This window comes from Temnothorax nylanderi, unplaced genomic scaffold (genome assembly GCF_030848795.1).
Source record: "Temnothorax nylanderi isolate EJ_2023f unplaced genomic scaffold, tnyl_v1.0 TNYL_tig0015_pilon, whole genome shotgun sequence".
NCBI lineage: Eukaryota > Metazoa > Arthropoda > Insecta > Hymenoptera > Formicidae > Temnothorax > Temnothorax nylanderi.
The window spans coordinates 530,020-544,365 of record NW_027249077.1 but is presented as its reverse complement, the minus strand read 5'-3'; the positions used below and the strand labels follow the sequence as shown (position 1 = coordinate 544,365).

The window sequence follows — 14,346 nt, the reverse complement described above, 5'->3', positions numbered from 1 at the left end:
CGAAGTCAATATGCAAAACTGCCGGAACGATGGAAAACGGACGGACGAGGAATCGCTTCGGAGACGAAGAAGAAGGGGCAGATGGAATGTATAGCGAATGGGGTCGCTGCCGTTGAAGGCAAACGACTGCGCCCCTGGCTTCTCCTGGCAAGTTGCCTTCGAATGCCACGAAACTACGGAAAACGGTATCCATTCACATTCCCGGAGTGACTAATTCGCGCTGTCTCCTACGTGACGCACGTGCACGTGCTCGAAGCGATCACGTATCGCGGTATCGGGAAATTCTATTCAACGCTATCATATTTCTCGAATGTAGAAATTTCATTACGTGATTATCTGATTCCATTGTCTGTCAAACAGCGAATCCTAAGAATGTATATTTCATTTAATATAGTTTCATTAATATATTTAATATATTATGTAAAATAGTTAGATTAGTAATTTAGTTATAGTTCATTAATATATTTAATATATTATGTAAAATATATTTGCAGGGAGTGTTAAATTTTGCAAACAATTTTATGTTATATTAGTAGATAACAATTAAAACGATGAAACTACAAATACAAATTATAGCGAATATCTCTCTCTTTTATTGCAGATTTATTTGACGTTTTATCAAAAGGTGCAAACAAAGAATAATGAACTTATTTATTCGATTAGAAAAGAATTATTTCTTACGTAATTGATTTGCTTTGCTCGTATATTGTAACTTTTATGCTACAACTAAATAAATTAATCTCTTAAAACAATTATATAAAACTTAATGATACTTCGTGTGATCCCACATTAACTTTCAAGATGAAAAAGATCTTTTACATTCGATTGTCATACCGTGAATAAGATGTAAAGATGAAATTATTATAACGTGATTGCTTAAAATTTGTAAACAATACACATTTCACTAATTGCACTTGACAAAAAGACGGTAGCAGGGTCTCTCCGGTTGGACCAAATTTATGAGCGGTTTATCGTCACGCATGGTTATCCACGTGTTCGAATTTAATCGTATCATGTAGAAATCATCGCGAGATGGAACAATAGGTTCGAGAGTTTGATACTCATAATTGATCATTCCGTTTGTGTAGCCGCTCTTTCGGCACACGTTTACTGCCTCCTCTTGTGACGTTACTACTGATGGATAACACAGAGTGTGCCATACTCCGTAGGATCGTTGCACCACCTCGCCCGCAGCAAATCTGTGAAGCAATTAAAAAAAAAACGTGTTAACTTTATTTCGTCAACATTTAACAATTGTGATGTATTATCTGTGATATACAACAATTATGGCGCAGCTCATTTCAATTAAATTCTCACCTGTTATCTGCAGTTTTTTGCACCTTTTTGCATTCCGTCTCGTCTTCTCCGTTCGGACAATCATCGTCGCCGTCGCACACGAAATCTCGCGAGATGCAGGTAACATTTTTGCTGTCTCTGCGCATAACGTTTATATATAATTATTGATTGTAATAATTTTTACAAGATTTATCATTTATTCAACAATACTTTTTAAAGTGTTAGAGATATAAGAAATGTTTTATGTTGTTAGGATTATCTTACGTGTTGCATTTGAAGCTAGTTTTGGTGCAACGACACGCTTCCGGCGACTCGTCGGTTTTATCGAGACAATGTCGCACCCCGTCGCACAATCGTTCTGGCTTAGTCAGTTTTAAATATTCAGCGCAGCTGCATGTTACAGGTTCATCCGTTCCATCCGAGCAATCTACTTTACCGTCGCAAAATGCACTCTTCGAGACACACTCGCCGTTCTTGCACCGTAACTCCGACTTTGCGCATTCTACAAAAAAAATGCATATTAATACATTCGCAGCCGCTGACATAATTTTACATTAATTTAAGATCTATAATAGCTAATTGCCGCTGACGTAATTTTACATTTTATATTTATTTATAGGAAGGCAGATGACTTTATGATTCGTATTTATGATTACTGCAGTTATCTAACAATAAATTGATTTCAAATTTATGAAAATGAGCATTTGAACGGAATTAAAAATAATTCTGACCCGAAAATGAAACAAATTTGCACGCGGCTCCCAGTTTTTAAAGTTGCACGCTAGAATCGCCGGCTGCGAGAACATGAGCTCGCGCACAAGAATGAATAAATTTACATCTAGTTAAAAATTAATCTAATGGATCTGACTTCATAATTCTATTAAACTTTTAATTCAGATTTTAAGTTAATTTAATGTAAATTACAATTTTAAATTAATTCCATAAATTGTTCACTAAAATTACTTACTGCGGTTGGACTCGTCTTTTCTTCTCGTCTGTTGCACTTGTAGACACATTGCATTTTTCTCGTCCGCACCGTCTCGGCAATCCGCTACACCGTCGCATACTTGATTCCAAGGGACGCATTGTCCGATATTGCACCGAACACCATCGCACGTGGCTTCAACTGTTGGTTGTGGCTCTTTCTCTGTAGTACCATAGTAAGAAAATTAAATCACACTAGACTGTTTCATTTTTTCGCGTAAAAATACAACATTTGACGTAAAATTAATTACATTAAAAAATTAATAGCATAAAAATTGATGTCTTCACGTGTATGACAATTTACCTAAAGCTTGCGTAAGATAGGCATGGATGTAATCGATGCTCGTCAAGTTTTGTGTGCTTTGGAAGCTGCACGGGCCATCGTTTTCGTGAAATACAGCCGCGGGATACCATCCTTTCTCGCTGCGACAAAATACCGTTCCGCTCCAATTCGAAGAAGTTCCATTGGTCTAAACGCGTACAAAAGATAAAGTAAAAATCCAATAGCGATGCATCTTTTACGCAATTAATAAGTAAATAAAAATAATCGTAGTTTGAGCTACTATAATGGAGCTACTCACCGGGCATTTGATACCTAAAGCTCCGACGAAACAACGATAGCACTTGTCGCAATTTTCAAGGATCGGTTGGAGAAAAATTGATTGCGTCAGATGTTCGTTGTCCGTACCGATTGCCACGCATAAATCGTCCTTCTCCGGTGGATATATTCTGCGAAGATTCGATAAATAGCCATGTAAAAGGAAGATAATATATATATATGTGATAACGGATGAATAATCAATATACACACTTTTTCTCTAGGAACAACGGCTGCACGTAACGGGTAAAGTTCACCGCAGTTTTCAAGTGAAGCAACGAGACGTCTGTTCTTTTCACGTCCCTGATCTCGTCAACGACCGAGATCTGTTGATGGGGCCCGTCTACGTAGAGGAACGAGCGACTTGGGCCGAGCAGAACTGTTGTATAATTCACTGATAATCTGCAATTTATTCTTCGTTACGCATCTCTTTATCGATATTTGATCGATAAAATTTGATGAAGAACGATCGTAAGGATAACTAAACGGTTCGTCAAATTTTATACAATCTGCGCTCTGCAAATGCACCGGATAGGCATTTTTGAGATAAGGAAGAATTTCGGAGAAAACGGGATTCACTTACCTGATAGCTTCCGTGCAACTCGAACTGGTCAGGAGCCAGTCTGATTCCAGGAGTAAGGCCGAGCAGTGATAACGGCCGTCGACGAAGATGGCCGCCAGCCACGGCCACAGGTAGGTATGGCCTCCGGTTTTCGGATCGACGGCCAGATGCGAGTCGGCGCTGCTGCTTAAAACCGGTCTGCAGCGAAACCGTAGCGCCGTACACGTCTCGCCTCCCTCACTCCCTGCCACCGGCGAAGGTTCGTAACCCGTCGTGCCGTTGGCCCACCTCCGCGAGAATCTCGTTTCCAGCACCGTTTTATTCACAACGATCTCACCCGACGACTGCAAACTCCTGCGTACAATTAACGTGCACGCAAACGCAATTAAATATTTTGCAGTTAATATTTTCTGAACAAAATACTATCGAGTAGCGATAAGTGTTGTATTTGGAAAATTGAGCGTGAATATAAATGTCAGACTTTTACCGAATCGTTGAACATTTAAGAGTCAAACTTACATAAATCCGAGATATTTGCACAAGTTTCCTCCAATTATCGACATTTTAGTGCTATTCTTCAGTATATCTGGGTGAGGACATTCTACATGCCACGTCTCGTTGTAGTATCTACTAAGCAAACCTTCTATGTTCAAAACCGGTCGATTATCGCTATCCACATTCACGTATTCTCCGTTAGTCAATGCAACTGAAAAAAAGGAAATGGCAATTTTGATGCCGCTTAACGGTCTTTTAGACACGAGAACACGAATCGTATATACTCACGGCAATCAACTTCGTCCTCCCTTAGAGGGCAGTCGAAATTTCCATCACATTTCTTTACCATCGGGATGCATCCCTTGCTTCTGCTGCAATAAAACTCGTCATCCTTGCATATACCTGAAACGATCATTTTGTTAGATAAGCGAAACCAAATACGGTGAAATTACGTAAGATTGAATACCGCAATCTTTCTCGTCCGTTTCGTCGTCGCAATCTAGATGTCCGTCGCAAATCGCTGTGGGTTGGAAATTCAACAGGTAATCTCTGCAGGTACAGTCCTCTTCATCGGTGCCGTCCTCGCAATCCAAGTGTTTATCGCATTTTTTGTTGATCATTATGGTTTGAATCAGGCTGTAAATGAGACGAACATTGGCTCAAAAGTCTTAATTTATGTTATTAAATATTTTAAATTATACACGGAAAGAACGGTTTTGCTAAAAGTATCTAAAAATTTAGCTAGATACAGATCTGAAAATAATTTTGTTGCACCATCAAAATAATTATGTAGAACACTCAAACTAATTGCTAAAATGTCAAAATTTTTTATAGCATTATCATCATACTTCAGCGACCTACTAATACTTATTTTGATGGTGCAACAAAATTATTTTCGAATCTGTATCCAGCTAAATTTTTAAATACTTCAGCAAAACTTACTTTTTGCAGGTGAACGTTAATCTAACGCTCGACATCGTTATTTTAGGCGTTGTGGTATAAGTATCCGTGATGTTTGAATTTTCGTCACTGTAAGTCTGCGTTTCTGTCTGATAGAAGAAATAGGAAGTAGAAATAGGAATTGTTTCCGTGCTCACTTCTGTAACATAAAATTCCGCGTCATTTCCAATTATTTTATTAAAAATCCGAGGCTTGTCACAATTATGAAAGAGCTTGGCATAATTTACTATTTTTTTCTGTGGCATCACTGGATGTTTCGTCTGCTTGCGGTTTCACAGATGTATTATTAGAATCCAATTCCCTGTATCTTCCATTAATTTGCAGAATTTCACATCCGATTTCATCCTCTCCGTCTAAACAATGTACAATCCCGTCGCAATGATTCTCTTTCGGCAAGCACTTTCCCATGCTCGATTGGCAGCTAAATCCCGGACACGAATCCAAGGGTTTACCTCCATAACGAGATGTCTCTTGAGTATCTGCAAAATAACATGTTTTAAGTAATAAAAGTAAGCTTAAATAGAAAAGGTATAACATTTTTTAATTTTTTAAAGGACTTACCTAAAATTACAAATGTTTGCAGAATCCAATCTATGTAGTAACTCACTTTCATGTAAACACCGGGCTCATTCGGACGTCCGCATCCGTCACCATGGCTGATTAGGCCTGCCGCATACCACTGCGATTCTAAATTTGGATTTCTGTGCAAGGAGGCTTTTTGTAATAACAGTCGTAGAAGTCACAGATTCTCAGTGTTTTGTTCCTGTTAATTGTTACCTGCACATCAAGGGACCACCGCTATCGCCCTGACAGGCATCGCGACCGCCTTGAGGATATCCCGCGCAGATCGTGGCATTGTTCTGATCGGACAAATATTTACACGATGACAAAATCGGCACTTCCACTTCTCGCAAATGATCCGCTAAAACGAAATTTTAATTTTAAATAAAGAAGCAGGCCGTATCTTGTTTTTGAAATATTTCACTGAAAAAAATATCTGGTTCGTTCATTTTCCACCAGAAAATACTGGTTGAATCTACCAAAATCTGGTTGAATTAATAGGAATTCTGGCATAACTAGATCTGGTTGCATTAATTGGAAGAATCCATGGTTCGTTCATTTTCCACCAGACGTCCGATTAATTCAACCAGATTTTTTTTCAGTGTTATATTGCGCTCTTTGGAATATTTTGTATTATATGCGCGAAATTATCGCTGCATGTAGATTGTTCTTATGACTGCTCCGGTTACTAAATAGAAGTCTAGCTTACGATCTGGCCCATCTTCTCTTATGGCTCCCCATCCAACAGCAACGCATACGGATTGTGGCGACGGACCTTCTCTCCATGAAAGACCCGCGGTGTCCAATGCTGGTAAGCAGACCTGGCGGACCCATCGATTGAAAAGAAGAGGTTTGTCCAATACGATCATTGCAATGTCGTTCTGCATCTGTTCTTTTACGAAGCCGGGATGTATAATCACGTGTTTCGCCCTTCTCCACTGCGTCGTCAGTGAAAATGATAACCGTCTGAGTATACCGGCTTGTATTTCGTAATAATGTCTCTCATATCTGAAAATTATTAGCGGACACACATTTTAAATCGATAGAAAGAACATCTGCGAGAAATACGATAATTCGTCGTCGCTTGTAATATATATCTGTCGTACAGCTAAGTTGCCTTTGAAAACGCCCTTACCCATACATGCAGTGACCTGCGGTGAGTATGTGAACTTCAGTGAGGATAACACCGCCGCAATGAAAATGACCATCCCTGTAAATGGCGACCAGGAAGGGCCAAGCTTTGGGCTGACTCGCTCGGCCGCCGACTACTCGCAATTGCGATCCGACAATAGTATCATTCTGATCTTGCATCTTTTCCTCGGACATCGATTGACTAGCGTTCAACAGCCCCAGTGTCTCCCGGTAGAGCTTATTAAATTCCGAGGCCGATTGTTCCTTCGCGTGTCTCCTGTAATTGTTCTTCGTCGTGTTGAAGACGCCGGGGGAGAAGTTTTGACGCGGGAGGGCTTTGGTGCCGCAAGGCAACGGCGGACACTTGACGAATACCGCTGTACCCTGACACGACGTCATCTTTATATTATTATTATCATCGGATACTATCACGTAAGGATCTTGAAAGGTGTTCTCAGGCACACGAACGGTTTGTATTTTCGGCATCATTCTGCAAAGACATATCAAATTAATAACGGTTTGCGAAACTTCCTAACTCAGAGATTTAATAAATTTTATTATCAGCAAAAATTTTCAAGTGCACGACTTATGTACGTGTGTTATAAACGATCGATGACATACGTTAGTGGCCGACCAATTTCCGACGCGCAAGCATCCACTGCCCAAGTGAGTGTCTTGGAGCAAACGGGATACCATTGTCCTCGTACGTTCTTATGTAGATACCCTTGAGTATAACCAACCGTAAATATCTACAAACGAAACAATACACATTGAAAGATAAATTGGAAAATATTATAAATTATTAATACGAGAAATATACGACCGTTATGATATACAATTAAATTAGATTAAATTAAATCGCCATTTACGGTCCGAGCTTAGATCTTGGTAGCTCAATTATTATACATTTTTTTTTGTGTATTACACATATCTCTTCCAACATTAGTAAACTAGCGCGCCCACTAGATTTGTCAGACTTACAACACAGTTGCCGTTGGAGTAAAATCCCCTTCCTTCCCGTAATTAAATCGATTCACACAAAAAAATATATGTATAACAATTGGGCTACCAAGATCCAAGCTTGTAAATGGCAATTTAATTGAATCTAATTATAAATTATTATATAAATATTATTATAAATATTATGGATTTCAATAATGAGTAAATATACAAATATTCTGCTCTTACATCGTTTGGACCCACGTGTGTTTCTAGAAGTATATTGCAGTCAAGTTCGTCCTTTCCGTTAGAGCATTGCTGTACCCCGTCGCAACGTTGCAAAAGTGGTACGCAATTGTCTCTGTTATAACGTCTGTCCCAGTCGTCGCAATTGAAAGAGTCTGATGGGCATCCTAGAAATTAAGCATTTATCACATAAATTTGTTGAGAATAGATTTTGAAAGTGTCTGCTGCAAATTTTGTCAATAGAATATGTCAGCAGAAATATAATGTAATATAAATCTGTTAACAGACTATAATAGCAGATTGGCTACAGAAACTGAGCAAAATCTACCGTTTCGTAACCATGATGTATCCCATTTAAATGGAATTATTTATTATCCATTTAATAGAAATATTTATTTAAATGGAATAGTTTACAGAATGACAGATTCTGTTTGGTTTCTGACAATTTGCTGTCAGATTACATCGGCAGATTTTACCAGCAAAAAATAACGAGTTTAATGTGGACACAGATAATAAATTTGTTCTAAAAAAAGACTTATATACGTAAACGTACAAAAAGATTTAAAAGAAATGTATGCTATTAAATTTTCCTGCATGGTAATTAAACTGCCAATCTGTTGTCATTCTGCAGGCATGCAGTTTGATTACCGGGAAAATTTAATAGCATACATTTCTTTTAAATCTTTTTTGTACGTTTATGTAAGTCTTTTTTTTAAAACAAATTTGTCACAATAAGTTTATATTTCGTAAAAACCGCTTGCGATGAAGAACAGTTTCGTGGATAAAGTAGCTTTCGTAAATTTAACCAGTATTTAGCGTCATCTGGTGGACAATCATAATAATATTTAAAAATGATATTATATTTATAACTATTATTTTTTAACAATGCAGTTACGGCTAAACACAATTCTCTTTATTAATTCTTCATTGGAGTTCTTGTTTTACTCAAGATAAGGGAAGAAATGCTCAGTTGGTTACCTAGATTTCTACTATGTCACATATATTCCACTCATAAAAAAGCCGTGTAAAAGGTTTTATGAGCATCTGTCATCACATATTTTGGCAATTTTGTATATCAAGGGGTTAATGGTGTAATAGTAATAGTATAATTATAATATGAAAGCTAAATAGCGCGCGCGTAGCGCGCGTCGGTGTAATGTCTAATCTTTTTTTTTAAAGTTACCTAATGTTAAAAATTAACAATATTACTAATTCAGTAAATTTTTTAAACAAATTATATAAAAATGTAATTATATAAAAATGTAAATGTGCATGTAAAAAATACTGAATGCAAACAACATCCGAACAGAATCGAGTTGTCTTTTATTTTATTTAAATTGTGTATATAAAAAAAGTTTAACAAAATATATGTTTTTTACCAAAACAACCGAGTTCATCCTCTCCATGTGGACAATCGAAATAACCATCGCAAAGCCGATCACGCGATATTCGATCTCTGCAGGAACACTTTGTCTCGTCGCTGGCATCGGTGCAATCGACACGGCCGTCGCACCATTTCACCTTTGGGACGCAGTTCAGATTATCGCATTGATGATAATTTATAGGACATCTGTTGATCGCGGGAGACTCTAAAACAATTATCACACCGTTAAAGATGACGTTCTAATTTACTTTTTCAGAAAATTTCGTCTCAATTTAAACTTTATACGTTCTTTAAAGTATGATAAAAAGGAAAACATGACAGATAAGATAGATAAGATTAGAATATGTTAAAAGGAGCAGTAATAGATAAGATAATTGGAAAGAATCTTTCGCGCAGAAAATCTGCGAAACTTGGCTTACGTGGGTTATTTCGTGTGATAACACCGTACTCCTGAGGTGATTTTTCTGATTCTCTTGGAAGATCTTTCGCTTCGTCGGCAGAACGGTCAGATTGCGACGTGCCAGGGATCGGCGGGAAGCGAATGGTTGGCAATGATATATAACCGCAAAAATACGGCATGTTTGCAATTGGCTGCTGGGACATCGCGGTTGGTTGCTGATTCAGCGAGAAGGCCGGTGCGTGGTTCGACATGGCACTCATGGCAGGTCCCGCGGGACCGACGCCTTGTCCCGTCGGTTGAGCCAGATTACCGACGTAGTTAGATCTTGGCATGAACTGCACCGTGTTCGCCTGCACCTGCATATAATTTGGCGACGAGGAGCCTTGATTAGGTGGATTTTGGAACGGGAAGCCGCGACTTTGCGCGGAGGAGGTTGGACCTGGGTAAAACGCTGATGCTGGAGATAATGGCGTGTTGGAGGATTGTCCGGGATACTGGCCAAAGAAGCAAACCGGATGCGGCATTGTCCACATCGTTGGAGTCAGTTGCAGCTGCTGAAAGGATTTCGTGCTCTCCGCGGTTACCGGAATCGATTTGCCGTTGTCCTTTTGGAAATGGTCAGCCGACATGAACTGTTCGTAATCACGGTGATTTTCCATCGACCTCGATCCTGCAAAGTATGTATTCCTTTCTTAAGAATTTTATTATTATTTCTTGAAAATGGTATTAGATTGGTAGATATTTTAGCAAGAAGTCTAGCAGTCTGGAAAAAACTTAGTATTTCGTTTTTGATTTACAAATTAGATAAACTTTCTTCGTAGGTTTTTCATTTCAAGTCATATCAAGCGAGTTTTACGTTATGTAGGATGAATATCCCAATACATCCAGCTTACGCAATCTTAGAGATGCAAGTCACAATAAAATTGAATTTCTGTGCGCGTTCGCTCATTACAAATATTTTTCGATAAACTTTAAAAAGAAAATATCAAAATAAGTGGCGGAGCAAAGAAGAATCGGCGGAAAAAAAACACAAGGAGGAGCCACACAGCTTAAAGAAGCACATCCGCAGCGTAAATATTGGTACAAGCAGCGAGCTCTCCCCGTCACGATTTAATTATTTCGCGACTTCCTCTTCTTCGTATTCTTCCCGACCACGTACCGTTCGTCACTGTAGCCGATCGATTTTCCGGGTGTCCCTCGAACGAAGGACGCACCGAAGAATGCATCGTGCCACCGCCGTCGATTCCGATCACGTCGTTTCCCGCCGGCACACTCGTCACGTTTTCAGTAATCTGCGTCGTAAGATCGATGGCGGTATTCTCGTATATTTGTATTCTCGTTTCGGTTGTTCCTACCGAATCAGTCGCGATTGTGGTTTTCCTAGATTGTTCATCTCCCGTAATAGCGTTGTATTGCGTCCTTACGCTACTCGACTCCGTCGTAAACCACGACTTTGCGTTCGTGACATATTTGCTCTCGGTTACCACACGGTGTGGTTCGTCGATTTTCGGCGCGGCAGAAACGCTTCCGTCGTTTTGATTTTTTGTCACGCGCGAATCGTTTGCCGCTGGATTACTATCCGACTGTTTGTCGTTAATGCCCGAATCGTTAATGTCAATGTCGCTCACGTCTATTCGTCGGCTTCCATTGTAATCTGTCTGACGAATTGACATAGTAGTGATTTCCGGCGTACTGGTACTCGTCGATGATTGATTCATGACGTTTTGTGATGAATTGTTCATAACTGAGTTTGTCTTCACTGGCGGCTGGATTTCTGCCGCTTCCGTCCGATTAATTTCCGTCCGTTTCGTGCCGTTTTCAGCCTGTCCGTTATCCAGCAGCTTGATGACGGCCGGGCCAAAATCGCTCGAGTGATTTTGCTCGGCGTAATCATGCGGGAAATATCGATCTTTCGATTGTGGCGCGTGATCCACGTCGTTTTCATCCGCGTTATTTAACAACTCCTTGCAATCGAGACATTTCCGGATATCCGTGGGTAATGATTTTTCCGGAAACTTAATGCTGAGAGCCTCAAGATAGCTTTGCACCGTTTTCAACAGCATCTCGCATTGTTTCGCGTTCAGATCGCAATCTCTTCTTCTGCGAGATACTACCTCCCGTTTGGAACGCGTGCCGGCGTCTCCCCCATTTATCGTTGGAAATGCGTCGCTTTCTGCAACTTGCGTTATCTGGCTGGTAAGCTCCGTTTGATCGTTGAAAAATGGGTCTCCATCGATCACTTTTTCCGCCCGGGATTTCAACAATGATTTTCTGTCGAGAGGGAAGCCTAGCCTGATCACTCGCTCCAAGCGTGTTTCCGGTTGAATGCGAACTGAAAGAATCATGGTGGAAGAGATGATTTTTCGAGGACATCGGTTGGAAATTGGCGATTGCGAGAGCGATCAAGAGCAAATTTCTCAGGAAAAATAATACGCGTAATATTTACTCTACGTATATAATATTTACTAACCTGAAGCTTCACGAGCGTCATGTCCGGACAGTATAGAAAACGTAAGATTAATAATTGTCAAAAAAAGTGTAATCAATAAGATTAAGATTGCTCCAGTCAGAAGAATACGTTTGTGGCTTGCGTAAAATTTCGAGTGGTTGTCCCCGCCCGACTTCGTCTTGCATTTGTTGGATGTTATACCTAAAATCGTGATCAATATTAATTTTGAAATTTTGTAGATAGATAATAAAACAATATTTGCAGTATAGCATTACTGAACTTATTAATGCAAAATGAATGCTGTAATACAATATAATCCCTCCATGATTTTTAAATTTATTATTAATATATTCTTCACAATTGTCAATGAGAAACTGATGACATATAACTGAATCGACATTTTTCAAATATTAATTTTCAAGTAATAAGACTTACCTGTATTTCGAATCCTCGAATCCGTCAACACAACGCAACATGGTGAATCGATTGGAACATCGACCATTTGCGAAGGCGGACCTTTATCGACGTGCAGTTTATTCGATTTATCCAAAAGACGCACTAGTCATTAAAAAAATTAAACAAAACGGAATTAATCCAAAGATCAGACTTAATTAAATTGCACTAAACCTCGAATGACGCGATGACATTGAAAGACTTACTTTCGATCAATCTCTAAGTTGTTTGTTGCGATCGTCTCGTACAAAATTCCTGGCTTTATTCCGATCTTCACGTGGGATTAGATCGGCAACGACTAACCCAGGATTTGATGGGCAGAATGGTTCTTCGCAACGGCGCGTCAGCGAAAATATGCTGACAGCTTATGTCGTCTCCTGTTACGTTCGTGTGAATGAACCCTTTTACACGCATTTCAACAAGTGTCGTTGTCGCAACGCTTGCAAAAATCTGTGAATGGAATTCTTGGCTTCCACCGCAAAATTGGACTCAAACATTCTTTTATGCTGACTTCATATCAGCAAGTATAAAACACGAGAATTGATTGACCTGTTATTGTATACATACAGACTTAAGAACTTAAGTTCCTGCGTTTCGTGTATCTCTCGTACGTTCAAGAGAAACTTGAATACAACGTTCGCGATTAATGACTTTCATCTTCGAGTGGGGAATTTTTCCTTGAGAACTCTGAACCTGAATGAGAAACTGTTACTCTTTAATGTGGAAAGTTTCATAGCTTACACAGTTATTTCTGTCTACCAGAAAAATGGAATAAAATGCCGGATAATATCTTTTCTTGAGCGAAAAAATCAAGAGACACGCGGTAGTGCGGTCTCGCGCCAAGTATACGCGAAGCGAGACCGCACCGTGACTCTTTTACGCGACGCGACGAGTTGCGAGTACCCGAGATTTTGAGATCTCGATAATGACTGAACGGATCGAGTTCTGAGTAGACTCAATCGATAGCTTGGGATTGAATTATATAATAAAAGTGTTTTTATTCTTTCGCTATTAATTCGAATAGAGCACCCGGAAAAGATTAACTTGAACAAGATATTTTCTAAATCTCATAGAGTGGTTTCGCCACTAATATGTTAGAGTGATTGCGCTAGTCACTTCAAAACAGAGAGTTGTCACTCTAATTTGAATAAATGCGGGCACTCATAAGGTAGAAGTGAATTTTTCAAATTTTAGAGCGGCTACTCTACCGGAGTGATGCGATCTCACTCTGAAGCTATAGTGAATCACGATTCACTAAAGATCGACTGATAAATGACTCTAACAGAGTAAAAGTTTCCTCAAAATTGTGGAGTGACATAGTTTACTCTTATAGATACTGATCTTCATTCAAATGGAGTGCGATTTCACTCCAATTTATATCGCAATTTTACTCTTTCTTCATCAATTTTCACTTTTCGTTACACTTGCATTTCACTCGTTTTGAATGATATTGATATTTCACTCTTCGACTTTTAGAGAGTAAAAAATCTTCTTTGAAAAAGGTGTTGATATATTTTTACCTTTCAATAGTAAATGAATAGAAATTGTATATGCACATGCTTTTATAGTATAAGTAAGAATGCATTTATAAAAGTTGAATAATAAATATACACAAAATAAATAAAATTATCAAAATAATAAAATGTTATCACAAAAATTCAATTGACTATAACTGGCATATTTATTCACAAAAATCACAACGTTTCGGTCCAACTTCGGACCCTCTTCAGGTGAACTCTTACACAAGCATTCGACAGGCAATTCGTGACACAGTACCCGCAAGTCAGAAACTGAAGACTAGGCAGACAAAGAATTTCGTTTTTGTATTGCGATCGCTTAAATATTATAAATAAGAAAGGAACTATAAAAGTAAAAAATCTAAGTGACT

General features: G+C 38.9%; 2 protein-coding genes across 2 annotated transcripts in view; one reads left to right on the top strand and one right to left on the bottom strand.

Annotated features, from left to right (window-relative positions):
* Positions 1 to 570: 570 nt before the first annotated feature.
* Positions 571 to 12,773, bottom strand: Ndl (serine protease ndl). Its single transcript, XM_071698201.1, has 25 exons — positions 12,665 to 12,773; positions 12,441 to 12,563; positions 12,027 to 12,206; positions 10,716 to 11,888; positions 9,576 to 10,226; positions 9,152 to 9,361; positions 7,776 to 7,939; positions 7,209 to 7,336; positions 6,592 to 7,077; positions 6,166 to 6,464; positions 5,673 to 5,817; positions 5,457 to 5,596; positions 5,123 to 5,374; positions 4,878 to 5,034; positions 4,402 to 4,571; positions 4,224 to 4,337; positions 3,960 to 4,146; positions 3,462 to 3,794; positions 3,092 to 3,280; positions 2,862 to 3,009; positions 2,585 to 2,750; positions 2,264 to 2,443; positions 1,561 to 1,798; positions 1,318 to 1,434; positions 571 to 1,199 (listed from the first exon to the last, which is right to left on the bottom strand). Coding segments are annotated over exons 1-25 (6,246 nt in total). The 5' UTR covers positions 12,666 to 12,773; the 3' UTR covers positions 571 to 904.
* Positions 10,147 to 14,346, top strand: part of Cdase (neutral ceramidase) — a 51,851-nt gene continuing 47,651 nt past the window's right edge. The window contains exon 1 of the mRNA XM_071698205.1: positions 10,147 to 10,233. The gene's annotated coding sequence lies outside the window, so the exon portion shown is untranslated. The remainder of the gene's footprint in view (positions 10,234 to 14,346) is intronic.

What these genes read in the sequence shown, in the direction of transcription:
- Ndl (XM_071698201.1), bottom strand. An exon ending in GGTGGTCCCTTGATGTGCAG is followed by an intron (nt 5,597 to 5,672) that starts GTAACAATTAAC and finishes CTCCTTGCACAG; the next exon opens with AAATCCAAATTTAGAATCGC. An exon ending in GCAAACATTTGTAATTTTAG is followed by an intron (nt 5,375 to 5,456) that starts GTAAGTCCTTTA and finishes GTTATTTTGCAG; the next exon opens with ATACTCAAGAGACATCTCGT.